This window comes from Pelmatolapia mariae, linkage group LG3_W (genome assembly GCF_036321145.2).
Source record: "Pelmatolapia mariae isolate MD_Pm_ZW linkage group LG3_W, Pm_UMD_F_2, whole genome shotgun sequence".
Lineage (NCBI taxonomy): Eukaryota > Metazoa > Chordata > Actinopteri > Cichliformes > Cichlidae > Pelmatolapia > Pelmatolapia mariae.
Window position 1 is genome coordinate 33,574,295 of NC_086229.1, and position 19,537 is coordinate 33,593,831.

Genomic DNA, 19,537 nt, shown 5'->3' on the forward strand with positions numbered 1-19,537 from the left:
AATTTGGCCGCTAGGAGCCACTTTTTGCACAAAGATTCTTTAGGGATACGGGCCCAGACTTTTTGTGTGTTTGCTAAAATACTACTGTTGTAAAACCCATCATGACTGAAGAAGACACTCTCAGTCCATCATTAGAATCCAGCAGCCTTGATCTATTTCAGCATAAATACTGATCCAGCCCAAACTTAGTTTTAGTCATCTGGGTTCTGCTCTCAGTTAAAGTTGTTTGTATTCTAGCCCTCATTATAGTTATTATGCTTTTCCTATGTTCCCCCTGCACTTTTGACTGATTGATGAACTTTATTGATCCAGAAGGAAATTGGGTTAAAGGCTGCCAGCAGTCCAGCGCCATCTTACCCTTCCAGCCATACATATGTTACACCCCTGAAACCGGGGGGAAAAGAATCACGAGAGTGATTATGACTTGCGTCTCTCACGCAGTCGTTTATTGCAGTGAGGAGAAGACGTGGAGGCCCCCTACTGGAGAATAGAGACACTACTAATCTAACCCCAGAAAAAGCTTACTAGTCAATCAGTGATGTATAGTTTGCAGTTCTCTTAAGTAACATAAAGCCATTAATATAACCATTAATATTATAATATAACCTCTTAACCATTTTCTTACCATATTTACATTATTTTTGTTCTTATATCAACTGATATGAATTAGTATTAACTGAACAGTTTTATATGCAGTAGTCCTTCAACAGTAGTCCTTCAACCTGTCACGCTTACATTGCACAAACATCACATGGGGACGACAGGTCAGAAGAATTAGAACAATGGAAATACACAATACACGAGGAAAGACGAGGAGAAAAAAGACCCACCCAGACTGAGCCGTTAAAGGGAGATTGGTTTGAGAACAGAAAGAACACCTCAGCACATGAATCTTCAAATCTCACAACATAAAAGACATAAGCATCAGAGGCATTATTAAGAAGAGAAATCTTGATACTAATGTTCTTTCTAACTTCAGGCCAGTTTCTAAACTCTCTTTTGTGGTGTATTCGACAGAAGAATGGAGACGGAGCTTAGTTTATAATGGAACGTGTATTCAGCAGTAGTTAGCCATTCAGTACATATCACAACACTTTCTTCTTCCTCTCTCCTATATCTATCAGTCACAGAGCCCCCTACTGGTAACTGAGTATATGTTCATATTCAGTCCCCCTGTAAAGCAACCCTTCACCATCTTAGCAGTGTATGTAAACATAACATATTTTATGTCCAAAAATTTGGAAAAAGTTGTTTTCAAGCAACGTCAGACCTTTTTAGATGTTTGTGGCATTTGTGAAGCATTCCAGTCTGGTTTTAAATCTCGTCCTGAGCTCATGTTCTGTTGCTACTGGGCAATGCCCCTCTTCCTCTGCCCCTGTGTGTTGTGGTGTGCCACAGGGCTCTGTTTGGGGTCCAGCTCTGTTCTCCTTATACACGCTGCCTTTTTTATTTTTATTCCTATATTTAGGAAATACAACATTCCCTTTCATTGTTATGCTCATGACATCCAAATTTGCTTCCCCTTGAATCTGGATGTCTCTGTCCCACTGCAGCCTTTGCTTAACTGTCTGCATGATGTTAAAGACTGATTAACACAGTATTCTCTCACCCTAAATGAAAATAAGACCAAAGTTATTGTTTCTGAAAGTCATGCCCCTTGGATAAGTTAACTGATACCCTCGGTCTGCTTGCATGTCTTCATTCTCACACTGTATGAAATCTCTGAGTGTTTTTGGATAGCTCTTTAAATTAGAGAAGCAAGTGTCGACAGCTGTGAAAACTAGTTTTTATCAGTTACACGAAATAGCCAAAGCAAAGCCATAAAAAAACAAATTAAAAAACACATTAAAAAGCACATTGAATTAAAAGGTGTCAAAACTTTTCACTGGTAGTGATGTCCACAGATATCAGTGCAAGTTCATTCTTGTTTTTAAATGATGTCTGTCTTCCAGGTGTTGTCCAGAGGAGCTGTCACCATGCAAGGACAAAAACAGGTTGAAGTGCAAGACAGATCGGGTAAAATTCCCATATTTCCACAAATGCCACAGCCAAGCATTGACGTTGGTCTGTTTTGTTGATCTGTGGATGTATGTTTGGACCTGTGTTTCAGTGAATGAGGGCCAGGTGTCCTTTAAAGTCAGAGTGTCTCCTGAGATGGCTCCAGAGTTCCAGGTTGTGGCTTATGCCGTCCTGCCAAGTGAGGATGTAATTGCCCACAGTGCTGACTTCTCTACTGACAAATGCTTCAGCAACAAGGTGAGTGTAATTCTAGAGGTGTGCTGTGTGCTTGGTGTCTGCAGTCATGCTCTGGTGTTCAAATCAAAGTCAAATTCAGTTGGCTAAATCACCTGAGGATTTCTAGCATATACTGGTTGTTGCACGGCTGTTTCTACTCTACCTGAGGACTCAAAGTGCTTCTTTATACGACCTCATGACCCGCTCACTCCCATTTATACAAGCACCTTTTTCAATGATGATGCAAGTCCTACCTATCTAACACTGACACAGTGTTCATACAGTGTCCAATGTAGTGTGCAGCCATCCCACTGGGACTCATGATTTGTCACTCACCACAGTGAAGCAGCACATTTAGCCAGCAGTGAGTGGGGAGTTATCACAGTCACTAAACATCTACGGGTGTTTTGTGTGTGTCAGGTGTCAGTGGAGTTTTCACCGTCTTCAGCCGTCCCAGGTGAAGAGACCAACATGCAGGTGACGGCCCTGCCACATTCTCTGTGTGGTGTGAGCGCCATCGACAAGAGCGTTCTCATCAAGGAGCCTGGGAAGACTCTGGATGCAGATAAGGTAACTGCTGATATTAACATCAGTGAGATGGACACATCCCTTATTTACAGAGCCCGTAGTGTCGTGAGTTACCAGCAGCTCACGCCTTCGCTCTGGTATTTCTGTCCTGATAAGTATTCTTTGGGCAGTCATACATTCAACTTTATGTAACAGTTCAATGCTGAGTTTGTCTTAAAGCAAACTAGTATAGAAATAATACAAGGTTACAAATGCATGTGTCTGTGATGACAGTCCTGTAAGTGTATCACCTGCCAGTCAGTGTCTACTTTATTGGGAAGACTTTAACTTTACATCAAAACTGTTCAAATACACGAGTATTTGTTGATGTTAAACATACAGCAAAACCTGGAATAAGTGAGACTTAAAGGAGGTAAAGGAGCTACAGGGACGGCTTCAAATGGAGAACACTTACTGTAGCCATATAAAGTCACTAAGAACGAACAGTTCATAGAGAAATTGTACAACTTGTGTAAGTTTTTTTTTTAAACAGATCCCTCAGCTACAACACCTCAACTACAACACCTCATATCTGTGGAGGCTTACTGCTAACTTGATCATTTTTTTTTTTTTAAGAATTCTTCTTAGATAATCTAGCAGTTCATTTGAACCTAATTGGTTCTAATATTTACACCAGTACTTCATTTAAGAGTTTAACAAATATGTAGACCAAATGTGACCATGATCATGACAGACAGATAGATCAGTCAAAACTTCATAGGACTAAAAATGTTTGGAGGTTTTGCTGAACTGCACTTTTCTTTTCAGATATTTGACTTGCTCCCACTCAAGAAATCCTCATATATCCCATATGAGGTTGATGATGCTACAGAATGCCTTAATGTGAGACCAAAAAGATATGTTTTGCCGTACCCCAGTCAAGAGCAAAATGATGCTTATGCAGTTTTCCAGGTAAAATACATGTATACCTGTGAGTCCGTCAAACATAATGTAAATGCAATAGTTTTTGTTGTTGCACCAGTTTTTACTGATCTTTGTGTGTTGCTGAAATATCTAGAAAGTCGGACTGAAGATGGCGACAAACTTGCTTATTCGATTGCCTTCATGCCTCCAGTTCAAGGGAAAAGTCTACCATGAAGGCCCTCGTGTCTACTATGGTGAATCATTTGCTTGTTTGCGTTGTGTTTTTGATACAAATTTTCTTTGTATTTACCAAAAAGAAAACGGGTAATTATTTTCCCTTTTTTTTTTTTTAGATATGCTTCCGGATGTTAGATATTCTTCTGGTCCTGGTCTGGGATCTGCTGGGCATCTTCCTCCTGAAGCTGCACCAATAGAGACAGTTCGCTCTTTCTTCCCTGAGACTTGGATTTGGGATCTGGTGGAAGTTGGGTAAGTATCTGTTGTGAAGAGATCTGATGCATGTTAAATAAAAAAACAAACAAACACTAAGTATATACGAGTACATTTAGAAACCTAGAGGGTATGTGAACTTTCTGCTGTCTCCTTTGCACACGTGAATAACATGAAAATAAAATAGTTGTGAGTTTTTTCTTAAGCACGTTTGGTCATGTTTAAAGTGGTGCTTTGTTTTTGTGGGATATATTATTTCACTGTCATCAGTAACGTGGAGCTCTTTCACTTTGTCAAGGTTCAAGAATGTAACATATACAAGAAGTTCACACAGCAGGATGTTCTTAGGTCATAGTAACTTTACTATCATACAGGTCGCTTACACACATATGGACATGTTTGATTATGTTATAGAATATGTTTGTGTGTATCTGCTACTTCAGAGAGGATGGAAAAAGGGGCGTGTCCCTGACTGTCCCAGACACCATCACCACCTGGGAGACGGAGGCTTTCTGTTTGTCCTCTCAGGGTTTTGGTTTGGCTCCTCGTAAAGAAATGAAAGTCTTCCAACCTTTCTTCCTTGAACTCACCATGCCCTACTCCATCATCCGGGGGGAGCACTTTGAACTGAAGGCGACTGTCTTTAACTACCTGACCAGCTGCATCATGGTAATGAATGATTAAAGTGTTTAAATACATTTCTGTTCATAGCCAAGGAAAACCATACTGAAAACATTACTGTCTAAGCAAAATTTATATCATAGTTATTAAAATATAATAGAAAATATTTTTTCTTTGGCAATATAACCATGCAGGATGCAGGCCGTTCTTGAAGGGCCCCTGCTCACCAACACCTACAAGCTCACCTGCACTGACACCAGGATCGCCCAATCAAATGTCTTTACACTACCAACCCTCCTCTAGCTTTCTTTGTGCGCTCATGCACCTTGTAGAACAGAGTTTAGTGTGGAAGCTGTAAGAAAACAGATGGAGGGAAACGATTAGGAAGGGAGTGATTAAAGTATCCAAGTAAAATGAAGGTCTACTTTGATCATGAGTTCATAACATCAGGCTTGTGCATTCATTTAGATGCTTAAAAATGTGTTCACATTTGAACTCAGGTTTAAATGTAGCCATGAGATTGTTGAGCTAGTTTAAAATATATTGTCTGTGTTCCTCGTACAGGTTACTGTCACTCCTGGGCCGTCCTCAGATTACACCCTCACTCCTCTCTCTGGTGATCTGTACACATCCTGTTTGTGTGCCAACGAGCGCAAGACCCTCAGGTGGACCATGATCCCAACAGCCTTAGGTGAGAATCAGGCTTTGGTCCTCCACACTGCCAGGAAACCGTGTGTGGCAGGCTGAGTATGGCCCAAGTGCAGGACCCAGACCAGGAAGTGAACTCTCAGGAAGTTACTTAAAAGCAGCTTCAAGAAAAAGAATCCACATAAGACGGCTAAATAGAATAAATGGAGATTAAAACATTAAAGAGAAATTATAAAAACACTATGTGAGAAATACTGTTGAAATATAAGTTATCATAATCAAATGAGTGAATCTGAGACCCAATAAGCTATATTCATGGAATTTAGAATGCTGTATGTGCATTAGACAACAGTGAGTGTGCAGTGTAGAGCTAGGACATGTAGACAGTCAAATCCAGCTGCAAATCGAGGTAAACCAAGAATATAACCCCTGTGTTTGGAAGGGTAAACGTGGGGGTTGTAGGGAGTGGGGCAGAACGTCTATACCTCCAGTCTGAGGGGAGCAGCTGCCTCCATCCTCATGCTTTACTTAATGCAGCTGTCTTAGCCAATTATAAGTCATTTTGAAACCTTCCTTTCAATTCTCATCAATTATTTACATTATGCATGCTTCCCTTGGACAGTATGATTAGAAAAGACTGTTTGCAGATGAATTGCCATGCAAATTATTTCTTCTTAATCTTAATTAGATCTTATGATTTGCAGTACTTTGGCCTCCAGCAGGACTCAGCAGCAACCCTGGCATCATTTTGGACTGTTTTTTTTTCAGCTCAGGTCTTTCATGCCTGATGCAGTAAAATTTCCAATTATAATTTATCTTACCTTCGATTTAGAACCAACATTAAATCTAGAGATCTAGATTTAGATCTAGTCTGATCACAGTTAACTGTTTTCTTTCGTCCCAACACATTTCCTTCTAGTTTCTACAAAATCTGTAAAATAACCTCAGTAACCTTTATTTTAATGGAGAGATAAAGAAGGTGACCTGTGCTGCTGTTTTTAGGGGCTGTGAATGTGACTGTGTCTGCTGAGGCCGTAGCTTCCCATGTGTCATGTGATAATGAGGTTGTGAGCGTACCAGACAGAGGTCGCATCGACGTGGTCACCAAATCTCTCATAGTGAAGGTCAGTACCATAAATACAAGACCAGAAAAACATTTTTACTCATAAAATTTAAATTGTTGCTCTTTTTAAAGATAATTTTGCACGTCCTCTTCCTCAGGCTGAGGGAACTGAGATGACAAAGACGTACAACTGGCTTCTTTGTCCAAAAGGTCAGTGTGATGTCCATCAGCAACACCAGTTAAATAATGTAAATAAACAAATGACCTAAATAAGCAGTGGAGTGCATTGTGTAAATAAAAAGTTATTTTTAAAGTGAAAATGTTAATAGAAATGTCCCAAATTTTCACCTGTTACTTTCACAAAATGTAACGATATGTGCTGAAGATCAGGCCACCTGGTGACTTTGAACAGTAACTCTGTTGCAGTCGTGACTTCCTGATTGGACTTTTGTTGTGTCTGTACACAGGAAGCCCGCTGACAGAGGAAGCGCAGATACATCTGCCTGAGAATGTGATAGAAGGATCTGCCCGCACTTCTGTATCAGTCCTGGGTAAACCTCATGATTTCATCTCAATTTTGATTCAGCCAAATAAAAATATGTCAAGTTAAAGCTTTGTTAAAAAGGCAAATAGCAAATTACTAAAACAACAGAAAATAAAAGAGACCTCATGTTCAAGTAAAAGTAAAAACCGTATTCAACTTTTAAAAGATGATTTCATTTATAAATAGAAAAAAGCGACCCACATCTTCCTGGCCTTATGTGAAAAATAAATGGACCCCAAAAATCAAAAGGCTGGTTGTGCCATTCTTTGCAGGAAGAACTATAGTCTGTGTGAAAAATTAAAAAAACACCCCTTCCCTAGCTTACCATGTCAGCCAATCAAAAAATGATATGGCAACATGTGGCACTTGGTTGTTTAGGGAGAAGGGGAAGTTTTAGTAGTGACGCCCTCGACGAAAAGCGGGCGAGTGAAAGAAAGAGAGACAGCCAATTTTCATATGTGAGGACTGATACCCCTCCTGCTGTCAGACCTGCAGGGTTCAGGCCTGTGCTGTTCTCCTCTGTGCTACACTGAACACAAACTATTTTTTTTTTTGGACTGGCACAAATAATTTGTGTGCCTTCTTATTTGATGCGGCACATCTGATTGATCTGTAAATAGACTTAAATGGTTATATAAAAAACGCCTGAGGCCTTGGCTGCATTTTTAGGTAAATAGTACCATATAACTTTGTTGTTTGCAAACTGTGTACACATTTTTTAGAAATGTACAACTTCTATTTGCATTTCAAGTTATGAAAATGATTCGTTAAACATGTTTTTGGGTTTTACAGTAAAAAACATAACTTTTTTCCACTCGGATTTTGAATTTTTTGTCTGAATTTAGATCAATTGTGCTAATATAGTATGCCACAATTAAAAAAAATAACTCAAATTTCAGATATTTGTAGTTGTGCTGAAAATAACGATACCAAACAAGGCAAGATAAACAGTTTTTAAAGGTGAAATATAGAGGTAAAATCAAGAGTAGTCAAAAACGGCCAATTATACCCTCACCCCAGAGGATTAATTGCCCAAGTTTGAGATTCAAGGCACAAACTGGTAGCTGAACATTCTCCTGGTAGAGAGTTCTTCCCTCCAGGTCGTGGCGTGCTACTGAAACAGCAGAGGCATGATTTAACACTGGCCACCAGCTGCCTTAACCAGACTCCTCCGTCGCTAACCACCTGAACCCAATGCCCCACCCCTTCCCTGCAGCTGAGCCACAGACACCCCTACGCCTCATAGCCCCAGAGCTTCACACTGCTACCACCACAGTTAGTATGATGTTCTTTCTATGATGCGTCACTTTTAAGCCAAATGCAACAAAACTCAAAACTTTTTCTCCTCAGTCCACATAATATTCTCCCAAATATCTTGTGGAGCATGGAGATGTTTTTTTGGCAAATGTGAGATAAGCTTTTGTGTTCTTTTTGGTCAGCAGTGGTTTTGTCCATGAATGCTGTTTTTGCCCCGTCTCCTTTGTATTGTTGAATCATAAACTCTGACCTTTACAGAGGAAGGCAAGGCCTTCAGTTCTGGGTGTTGTTAGGATTCGTTTGACTTTTTCAGTAAGTCGTCGATGTGCGATGGAGTAATTTTGGCCACATCTTTTCTAGAGTTTTGGAGCACAGGCGCTCCAAAACTGTAGAAACTGATTTTAACCCTGTCCAAACTGATAGATCTCAAGACTTCTCGCCTATTTTTGAATTTCTTTCAATCATGGCAACGACGTGTTTCTTTTTGACATCTTTTAGCCTGCTTCCATTTGTCAAACAGATGGTACTTGAGTGATTTCTTGATCCAGCAGGTCTGGCCTTAATCAGGTCTGGGTCTGGTTGGTGAAATGAAACTCAGTCTTCTCAGAAATATTTGGTTAATCACAGTCAATCTACGATTTTCAGTTTGGATGTTTTTTCGCTCAGCAAATGAAATCATCATTTAAAATTGCATATTGAAATTATTCAGGTTATCTTTGCCCAATAATACAAAGTTGTTTCACGCTAGTTTTGTTAGTTTTAGTGAATCAGTGTTTTTGATCAGGTGACATCCTCGGCCGGGCTCTGAAGAACCTGGATGGATTGCTGCAGATGCCGTATGGATGTGGGGAGCAGAACATGGCTCTCCTGGCCCCCAACATCTACATCCTCCACTACCTGAAAGGCACACAGCAGCTCACCACAGCCATCATGGAAAAAGCTACTAACTTCCTCACCAGTGGCAAGTTTTTATTGTTTCCTCTAAGAAGGAAATCATTTGAATCACTTCAACACACACGGTTCAAGAAACAAGCCGACATGAGGCAGAACATTAGCCACAGTTTTTGGTCAAATGTGTCATTTTCCTCATCTGTCAGCAAGAGTCGTAGAATTTCCCAAATCTTGATGTACACATGCAGATCCATAAACAAATGGAGTCCAGTCATCACCATAGCAACAATGTCTCAATCATTGTGTCCCTGTTGTTACAGGATACCAAAGACAGCTCAACTACAAAAGTGCTGACGGTGCTTACACCACATTTGGAACAGGACCAGGAAACACTTGGTGAGAACATCACTGATCAAACATGTCATAAACCAGAGAGGTTACACTAGTTTTTAAGTATCCCACCAAACAGAAGACATTTCTTGAAGTTTGACTACCCATTAAAAACATAAACATGTCTGTCTCCAAAAGTTGAATCTGTTCATCTGGATGTAGCGTTTTGTGGGAGAAACGTTTCGTCACTCATCCAAGTGACTTCTTCAGTCTCAGCTGACTGCAGGTTTCCCCAAATCTTATAAACAGTACATTTGCATAATAACTGAAACCAGCCCACTGAAGGAACAATGGGCTGTGAGGTCAGTTCCTTAATCATAATTATGCAAATTCCCATGACCACTGATCAACAATCACTGACGTCAAAGGAGTTGCAAAGAAAGGCGTCTGGACTTCTTTAAGTTGCTTGAAGACGTTTCCCCCCAAAGAGGGACAAAGGACCCCCTGGTGATCCTCTAATCACATGAGCCAAGGTGTGAAAGCGGGTGTGGGACCTAATCAGCCAGGGTTTCGGGTGTGCTCATTGTGAAACCTGGCCCCACCTTGTCATGTGAATTCCTGAGGTCAGATGGCCCAGGATGTGAGTGGGCATTAAGGCGTCTGGGGAGTAATAATGCCCACTCACATCCTGGGCCATCTGACCTCAGGAATTCACATGACAAGGTGGGGCCAGGTTTCACAATGAGCACACCCGAAACCCTGGCTGATTAGGTCCCACACCCGCTTTCACACCTTGGCTCATGTGATTAGAGGATCACCAGGGGGTCCTTTGTCCCTCTTTTGGGGGGAAACTCCCACTTGGTTTAAATCTGGGACTCTCCACCATTTGACCTTAGAACTGAAGAAGCTTCTCGGATGAGAGGTGAAACGTCTTCAAGCAACTTTAAGAAGTCCAGACGCTTTTCTTTGCAACTCCTTTGACTACGATGACCTGGATGACTGAGAACCTTCACAGACAACAATCACTGACCAAAATCCACTGATCAAAGAACACTGATCAATGGCCATGAGTACCATTCACAGAGAGTTGGGGAATGGCTGCAATCACAGCGTTGTAAGATGGCGAAAGATGTACCCTTAGGCCCCCTCCTCGATTCAGAAATGGTCTTTCCCTTTTCACGTACTCATGCCCATTGATCAGTGTTCTTTGATCAGTGGGTTTTGGTCAGTGATTGTTGATTAATGGTCATGGGAATTTGCATAATTATGATTAAGGAACTGACCTCACAGCCCATTGTTCCTTCAGTGGGCTGGTTTCAGTCATTATGCAAATGTACTGTTTATAAGGTTTGGGGAAACCTGCAGTCAGCTGAGACTGAAGAAGTCACTTGGATGAGTGAAGAAACGTTTCTCCCACAAAACGCTACGTCCAGATGAACAGAATCAACTTTTGGAGATTTACTTTCCTGGATGATTGAGAATGCATCAAGACATAAACATGTCTGCCTCTAATACTTAAAATAATTCTCCATTTAATCCTTTGAATAAGATAACATTAACAATAACTTTTGGTTAATACTGTGTAATTTAGTAGGTAGGAAGGAGCATTAGAGCCACATAATCAATAAATGTTATTGATCATTATTAGAATAAAGTCAAATTTTAAAGATTAAAGTTCTTATTCTACTTTAAGAAAAAGTCTAAATACTATTTCAATAATAAAGTCTCCACCACTTTCTGGTTTTCAGTGTACTTATACTTACTGCCACATGGTTTTTATTTGCTACAAGTGACATCAGTTCCTTCCTTGTTACTAAAACTGAGTCTGAAGTACGATTTCACTAATTCAGAGGGTAAAGCAACCGTGGCAGTTTGTCCTGAAATAACTTGCCCACATTTTGGCTTTTTTCTCAAAATACATTTTCAAATTTAATTTTGAAATTTCAACTTTATTTTCTAAATGATCAGTATTTCTTTCTCTTAATGTGACCTCACAGCCAAACATTTCCATCGTTGTAAGACGTGTAAGTGTTGTTTTCTTTTTGTCAGGCTGACTGCATTTGTGGTAAGAAGTTTTTCCAAAGCTCAGTCTTTCGTCTATATTGATCCCAGAAAGATCGAAGAGTCTAAGTCCTGGCTGCAACATAAACAACAAGAAAATGGCTGTTTTGAAAAGTCTGGGAAACTCTTCAACAACAGAATGAAGGTAACCTGCAGTTCTTCTTTGTTAGACTGTGGAAACAGCCTCCAGTGTGGATGCACTTTAACAAATTTTATCAATAATGTCATGCATACATGGAAAACACTGTATTAAATACTGTAATAGCTCACACCAGTACATTCTATTATTTTATTTAAGAAATAATTCCCACACATCTTGCTCCATTCACTCCAGCACTGCCTTCTATGTAGCATTCACACATATTTATACAAAATAGGGCTACCATGATTAGTCGACTAGTCACGATTACGTTGACAATTTGATCGTCGACGAATAATTTAATAGTCGACACGTCATTTGAAGCTTTGTAAGATCCCAAAAGACGCAGGAATAAGTAGTAGGATTTAAGAGTGTAATAACGGACTGAAACAGAAGATGGCAGCACTGCATGTACAAGGATGCCAGCTGCCGTTAAACCCCGAAGAAGAAGAAGCTGTGTCCCAGAATTCATAGCGCGGCCCAGTTTAGTTTCCAACAATGGCGGCAGCTAGTTAGTTTTCATATTTCTCTTATTACTCTTTCTGGGTCACAAAATAAACGTTTAACATATTTTCAGGCGAGAATGTAGCTGTGTAAACTTCAGATATCTGCTCAGTTTATCAAGACACCACATATTTTCAAAAGCGCTCCGACATTTTCGGAGACATCTGTTACCCAGTAGAACGATAGCTAGACGGGGTTTAACGCTCACTTGAGCCGGTCAGAACACCGGATTCCGGGCAAACCATTTTCAAACCCACCGTCGTATTTCACTACTCAGGTTAAACATGATATATAAGTCACTTAGATAACTTAAAAATTTTATTTTTTGGCTTTTTTTCAGTATTTTGTTTGTTCCTGAGTAAATCGGTTTGGCTGAGATTAAAGTTATAGTTTTTACACAGCTGAATAAATGTCAAGCAGACAGCTGATTATTAGAAGTGTGAGATGCTCCTGAATATACTCTGGTGTCCTGTTATATTTTATAATAATAATAATGGATTACATTTTATATAGCGCTTTTCAGGACCCCTCAAAGCGCTTTACAATACCACTATTCATTCACTCTTACATTCATACGCTTTTAGATAGCAATGAGCAGACGGCTGAGTTTATTAAGCTTCACTCAAACAATCTGCAAATTTCATTAAAATGTAATAAACTATCATCTTGTCTTTATTTTTAGTTAGCACATACCTTAAACACTTAAAGCTGTAAGCTAATGATCATTATATAAGAGCAGATGCTGCTGGTGCAATACGCTGTACCTTTTACGTCCAATGGATGCATGATCTGATTAGTCGACTAATCGCAAAAATAATCGGTGACTAGTCGACTATCAAAATAATCGTTTGTGGCAGCCCTAATACAAAATACAAAGTATGCACTAGAGACCAACTTGGGATTAGTATCTTGCCCACAAATATTTTGCATGCAGGCTGGAGCAGCTGGGAATCAAACCATCAACCTTCCGATTAGTAGATGACTACACAAACTGTTTATAAGGTTGGGGAAACCCGAGGTGAAGAAACATCCATCTCACTGGAAATACAATGTCCAGATGAACAAAATCAACTTCCTGTTCATCTCTTTAGCTGGATGTTTGAACATGCATCAAGACATTCATGATACTAAAACCACATGCAGCTAAAAATCATTTTCATGACTTCATTTCCCTGAATGTTGGTGCATTAATGATAAGTGTCTATGATGTCTTCTGTTGACAGGGTGGTGTATCTGATGAAGTGACTCTCAGTGCGTACGTTACAGCTGCCTTCTTGGAAATGAATACATCCCAACATGTGAGTAGACTCAAAGAATATCAAGGTATTTAACAAAAAAAGGAGTAGAGTTTGTCCTGCTGAGCCATGGAGTTAGGTTCAACCAGCAGTCTCTACACATAAGCAGGTCTCACTACCATCCAACATCACCAGATGACACAGTTCATTTCTATTGGCATTCTTATATGGAGCATGCATCAAGTTACCATTACCGTCACCCGCCACATCTTACCGAGCTCTTCTTTGAGCCCTTAGTATTTCTCGAGCTTCTCCTGTTCCTTCTTCCTGATGTTGTTGTCGTTCGGAAACGCTACATCAATCATGGCGGCTGTCTTCTTCTGTTTGTCTACCACCACTATGTCTGGTTGGTTAGCCACCACCATTTTGTCTGTCTGTATCTGGAAGTCCCACAGGATCTTAGCTCGGTCATTCTCCACCACTCTAGGGGAACCTCCCATTTTGACCTTGGGTCCATACTCAGCACAGATGTTCCTGTACACTATGCCGGCCACTTGGTTATGGCTTTCCATGTATGCCTTGCCTGCTAACATCTTGCACCCTGCTGTTATGTGCTGGATTGTCTCTGGGGCATCTTTACACAGCCTGCACCTGGGGTCTTGCCTGGTGTGATAGACCCCAGCCTCTATGGATCTTGTGCTCAGAGATTGTTCTCGTGCTGCTATGATTAGTGCCTCTGTGCTGTCTTTCAGTCCAGCTTTGTCCGGCCACTGGTAAGTTTCTGGATATCAGCCACCTCCTCTATCTGCCGGTGGTACATACCGTGCAGGGGCCTGTCCTTCCATGATGGTTCCTCGCCTTCCTCCTCTTTCTTGGGCTTCTGCTGCCTGAGATATTCACTGAGCATGCGGTCAGTTGGGGCCATCTTCGTGATGTATTTGTGGATGTTCGTTGTCTCATCGTGGAATATGGTGCTGACTCTCACCAGTCCCCGGCCTCCTTCCTTCCATTTAGCATGCGGGACTTGGGGTGAAATCCTCAATGCATGGTCAGGAACTTTCTTGTCTTGATGTGAGTGGCTTCTATCTCCTCCTTTTGCCAGCTTATTATCCCAGCAGGGTACCTGATGACGGGCAGGGCGTAGGTTTTGACAGGCCGGATCCTGTCCTAACATTCAGCTGACTCCTCAGGATTTGCCTGAACCTCTGCAGGTACTTGGTGGTAGCGGCTTTCCCAGCAGCCTCTTTGTTGTTCCTATTTGCCTGTTGGATCCCCAAGTACTTGTAGCTGTCCTCTATGTCTGCAATGTTGCCTTTTGGTAGTTCGGGATCACTACAGGTTTTCACATAGACAGCAGTTGTCCTTCTCTCCTGGATCGGCTGGAGCTTAGGTTTACGGTACACATCAGCTTTTAAATGTCCCCCATTACTGATGGAAATCTCACAGTCTAAGAAGGCTAACCTGACACTTTTCATATCCTCCCTGGTGAATTTGATGTCGTTCCACCAAGTTAATGTGATCTGTGAATTGTGGAACGTCCTGAGAATTGATTTCCACCCAGGTGTCATCCACATACCTGAACTCTCACCAGGAAGAACTTGTATCACCACCCAACCTGTACAGTGTTTTTTCAATATGTTCTTTATATTGTAAATACTACTAGAAGATTGATCTGTACTTTCCTCTATTTGCTGTGTTTTCCCACATCTGCCACTTTCTATTATCACGCTGATGTTTTGAGTGACTAAATCAGGAATACTGCCTCCTATTCTTCTCACACTGGGTTTAATGAAAGAAGATTTCTGTTTTTCCATTGAAGTTCTTTGTTTTGATCATTTAAAGGATCCTGTGATGAACAAGAGCCTGGCTTGTCTCAAGGAGTCTCTCAGTGACCTGAGCAACACCTACACTACAGCTCTGCTGGCCTATGTGTTCACTCTGGCAGGAGACGTGGAGACCCGAGCTCACCTTCTGCAGCACTTAGACACAGTTGCAGTGAGGGAAGGTCAGTCATCCTTTAGCAGGACATCATTCAGGCTTTATTAGCATCACTGTGACTGTTATTGTGTGTGTTTGTAGGAGGTTTCCTCTACTGGTCTCAGACAGCAGCAGAAACATCAGCCTCCCTGTCAGTGGAGATCAGCTCTTATGTGCTGTTGGCCAAACTCAGCGCCTCCCCGACTGCTGAGGATCTGGGATATGCCTCTGGTATTATCAGGTGGCTGACTGGGCAGCAGAACTATTACGGAGGCTTCTCCTCCACTCAGGTACGACACCACCCGAACAGCATGAAGCTCATCATTGTTTTAACAGAATAGCAATGTTACCTCACACTTCTGTACACTAACTACACGTAACAGCCTGTAAATAACAGATCACCTGCAAGTTTATACCTGTAATTTCTATACTTTGATGATTCTCAGTTAAAGATATTTTAACCTGTTTAACGTTTATTTAACGAGGAAGTGAAATTTAGAATAGTTGAGATTAAGGATCTCTTTTGTGAGAGGGTTTCAAAGTGACACAGGCAGTTTTAACTTAATGTCTATTCCACTTCAGCCCATGTAATATGGAGACATATGCTGTGTGTGTTAACCACAGTGAATCCATCCTGTAGGACACGGTGGTGGCTCTTCAGGCTCTGGCTCTCTACTCCACTCTGGTGTTCAGTCCTGAAGGTTGGAGCACAGTGACAGTTCAGGCTCCCAGCAGTCAGCTGACATTTGATGTAAATCAGAGCAACAAACTGCTCTACCAGGAGGAGGCGCTGCAGGACGTGTCAGGAAAATACAGCCTGGAGGTGAAGGGCACTGCATGTGCTTCAGTGCAGGTCAGTGACAGCATCATGTGACAAGCTCCTGGTTGATGTCAGAGAAAGGGTTTCTTCTTTTTCTTTTTACTTATAAAACTTTAGAGAGCATTAGCATTTCCACATGTAATAAAGCTCATCTTGCACATTATTTTCATACACAATAAAGACATTAGACCTGACAGTAATAACTGTAGAGAGTACAATGCTATTTCAAACTCAATTAGAGAACTGAGCAAAAATAAATGAACTTTCTGTCTGTATCAGAATCAGGGAAACTATTTATCCCAGAGGGAAACTGAGTTGTCAAAGCAGCAAATATACACCAAACATGAAGCACTCGTATAAAATGAGTGTAGATATAACAGAGATACTCATATTAAGATGAATATAGACATATAGGTATGAATATAAAAGTATGTGTGCAAATATGTGTCATGGTGTAGAGCAGTGACAGCAGGGTGCACTGAGGTGTGATTAGTTCTGTTCCACACGTGACCCAAGTGTGTTTCCCAGATTTCTGCCACCTACAACATCCCAACACCTGCTGATGTCACCACTCTCAGTGTGAAAGTCCAACTAGAGGTCAACACCACCAGTGAATCTGCTAGACCCAAATTCATTGTGCAAATACAATCGCTGTAAGTATGTGACAGGTTAGAGGAGTGCTCTTTACCCGTGTGGAGGAACTGCTGGTAGATGAAAAGCAAGTGTGCACACAGGTCATAATCACACTGTTCAAACACAGGTACAGTGGAAAGGAGAAAACTACAAACATGGTGATCCTGGACATCAAAATGCTCTCTGGATTTTCCCCAGACCCCGAGTCTTTGAAGAGTGTGAGTAATTAGACAGATTCTACCAACACGTGTGTCTCATGTGATAATTGTGATGATAATAATAAAGATGATGTCATCTCCTCACAGCTCAAACATGGCTCCCTGGTGAGTCGTGTTGAACAAAAGGAGGATCATGTTCTGGTGTACTTAGAGGAGGTAAGTGAAAGTCACTGTGGGGACACCAGATGATGATCTTTGATACTAACTGTGTCTGCGATTGTTTCTGTCTCGTCCAGTTATCAAAGGACACACCCATCAACCACAGCTTAGACATCATCCAGGAGCTCCCAGTGGACAACCTGAAGCCAGCCGTGGTCAAGATCTATGACTACTACCAACCAGGTCCAAGTCTAGCTAAGCTTTACTCCAACAGCTTCACTTCAGAGGATTCATCAGACTGAACAGTTCATACAAGCTGATGTTTCCATCAGTGGGACACAGAGAAATGACACTTTCATGTTTTTCTACCATGTTTCTGTCAGGTGACCAGGCTGAGACCCAATACATGTTTGTGTCGTGAGCTGCAGGTAAGAAGCTGTAATAACACACAAGTACACCTTTCACACACGTTCATGTTCACAGCATCAATGGACCAACTTTGAACTTTTACTAACTTTTATTCTTCGTCTCACAGTTTGAAGAAGGTGTGGCTGGTCCTGAGGTTTAAACCTGCATTTGAATAAAGATACTTTTTCTGCTCACATGTGTGTGTGCGTGTGTGTTACCAGCTCCAGTATTATTAATGCTTCTTTAATAACATGCTTCATTATTAATAACAGGCAGAATGGAAAATATAGTGCTGTGTATGGACCCTGAGACTGGCCTTATGCCACATTTCTGTCTTTGTGCAGGTTTAGGCAAAAACAAAATGGTGCAAGTGGGCAAAACATTAAAAAAGCAAAACGTGCTCTTGGGAGACGTTCAGTGACAGCTGGCAAGTGACGCCCACGGAAGTAAAAGAAAGAAACATAATGTGTGTGTGTGTGTGTGTGTGTGTGTGTGTGTGTGTGTGTGTGTGTGTGTGTGTGTGTGTGTGCAACATCACAGCTGTTTCCTCCCCAAAGACTGGACACCTTTAAAAGCTTACAGGATACAACAGCCAACCATAAATGCTAACTGTACATGAAACTGTAAAAGTACACAATGATGTCATTCAAATAACATCTAATGGTACATGTACATTTATACACAAGTAATTGGCTGTTCCTAACAGGCTGTGTTAACAAATTAGTCTCTGTCTGTAAAACATTTCAATCATTTTACAGTTTTATTAAACTGTGCATGTTTCATACTCCACTGTGTTACATGGAAAAATACAAAGATCAGTTTCAGAGAGCTTGTTGGAACAAATGTATCATTATTAGTAGTCTTGTAACGTTGAGCACACAGTCACTACATGAATCTGTGACTGTTGAGTTCAGTTTGAACGTTTGCCATTAAATAACCATAAGCCTTCTTCATACACCTGACAATTTATATGACATTAACAGCTCGTCCTGTTTATGACAAAGCTCTGACACGATCTGCTCCAGCTGCTGTTTCATTCACTAAGCTGCTGTTGTTCTTTCAGCTCTCAGAGCTGCTGCCTCCTCCAGGTCCTCATCTCCCCATTTATCATTCATATCTGTCAGTGTGCCTGAAAAACATTTACAGTATCTCTCTCTGTTTGTGTAAATATGGAGAAAACACAGTGCATACAGAGAAATGTACCCAGAGCGGTAAATGATCTAAATAACAGCTCTTTATAAAACCACCACCATTAACAGACATTTGAATCATTAAACTGACATCAAATGATCTCAGCTTTCCTGTTTCAGCTACAATAATCATTTTATTGTACATGTACGCTGACGGTAAAGATTCTCTTTTATTGTAAAATGCTGAGATGATTATTAGACAGAGCGGCTCAGCAGAAGCCTGTACTGAACATTAATATGACAGTAATCACACAATCCTCCCACTGTCACTGTGTTGTTTCCTTTGTGCTCTTGTTGCTTTTATATAAATGACAAAGAGGTGGACAGACTCTGCAGCCCTGATAGATGAGTATGTTTGTCAAACAGCTGTAAGAAATCTTCTGTCTTACACTCTCGTTACGATCAGCTGATTTCTGTTCATGTGTCAGAGGATTAAAATAGTGGTGCAGTCTGCAGCGTGGATATGGACATTACTGAGAGCGTGATGATAAAGTGGAGTCTGCTGCAGGAAAGAAACACCTGTGTTATGCTGTTAACACAACTTTGGCTCTTCACAAGCACATGCACAGACAGCATGTTAACACTAAGCTAGCCAGGAGCCCAGAATGATGTGAAAGCTGAGTGAATGTTGACCCCAGACAAGCACCGTGATAAAGTGAGCAGTCAGGCTGCAGCCGTTTTTAACTCTTCATGTTTCTACAGTAGAATCCAAAAAGTCTCGTTGTGCCAGATTTCATCTTTGATTTGTGTTCATACCTAAAACTAAGAGAAAGATCATGTCCT

At 41.0% G+C, this 19,537-nt stretch overlaps 1 protein-coding gene across 1 annotated transcript in view; it reads left to right on the forward strand.

The window, feature by feature from the left end:
* The window catches only part of LOC134622171 (alpha-2-macroglobulin-like), a 38,159-nt gene extending 20,549 nt beyond the window's left edge, over positions 1 to 17,610 (forward strand). Inside the window, exons 15-37 of the mRNA XM_065470149.1 lie at positions 1,953 to 2,016; positions 2,111 to 2,256; positions 2,656 to 2,805; positions 3,571 to 3,714; positions 3,821 to 3,935; positions 4,020 to 4,155; positions 4,560 to 4,785; positions 5,302 to 5,428; positions 6,388 to 6,509; positions 6,607 to 6,658; positions 6,916 to 6,999; positions 9,034 to 9,210; positions 9,461 to 9,536; positions 11,520 to 11,676; positions 13,398 to 13,472; positions 15,252 to 15,414; positions 15,489 to 15,676; positions 16,027 to 16,239; positions 16,735 to 16,859; positions 16,967 to 17,057; positions 17,145 to 17,213; positions 17,294 to 17,399; positions 17,540 to 17,610. Of these exons, the coding sequence (XP_065326221.1) occupies positions 1,953 to 2,016; positions 2,111 to 2,256; positions 2,656 to 2,805; positions 3,571 to 3,714; positions 3,821 to 3,935; positions 4,020 to 4,155; positions 4,560 to 4,785; positions 5,302 to 5,428; positions 6,388 to 6,509; positions 6,607 to 6,658; positions 6,916 to 6,999; positions 9,034 to 9,210; positions 9,461 to 9,536; positions 11,520 to 11,676; positions 13,398 to 13,472; positions 15,252 to 15,414; positions 15,489 to 15,676; positions 16,027 to 16,239; positions 16,735 to 16,859; positions 16,967 to 17,057; positions 17,145 to 17,213; positions 17,294 to 17,399; positions 17,540 to 17,577 (2,844 nt within the window). The 3' untranslated portion in view covers positions 17,578 to 17,610. The remainder of the gene's footprint in view (positions 1 to 1,952; positions 2,017 to 2,110; positions 2,257 to 2,655; positions 2,806 to 3,570; positions 3,715 to 3,820; positions 3,936 to 4,019; positions 4,156 to 4,559; positions 4,786 to 5,301; positions 5,429 to 6,387; positions 6,510 to 6,606; positions 6,659 to 6,915; positions 7,000 to 9,033; positions 9,211 to 9,460; positions 9,537 to 11,519; positions 11,677 to 13,397; positions 13,473 to 15,251; positions 15,415 to 15,488; positions 15,677 to 16,026; positions 16,240 to 16,734; positions 16,860 to 16,966; positions 17,058 to 17,144; positions 17,214 to 17,293; positions 17,400 to 17,539) is intronic.
* The last annotated feature ends 1,927 nt before the right edge of the window (positions 17,611 to 19,537 follow it).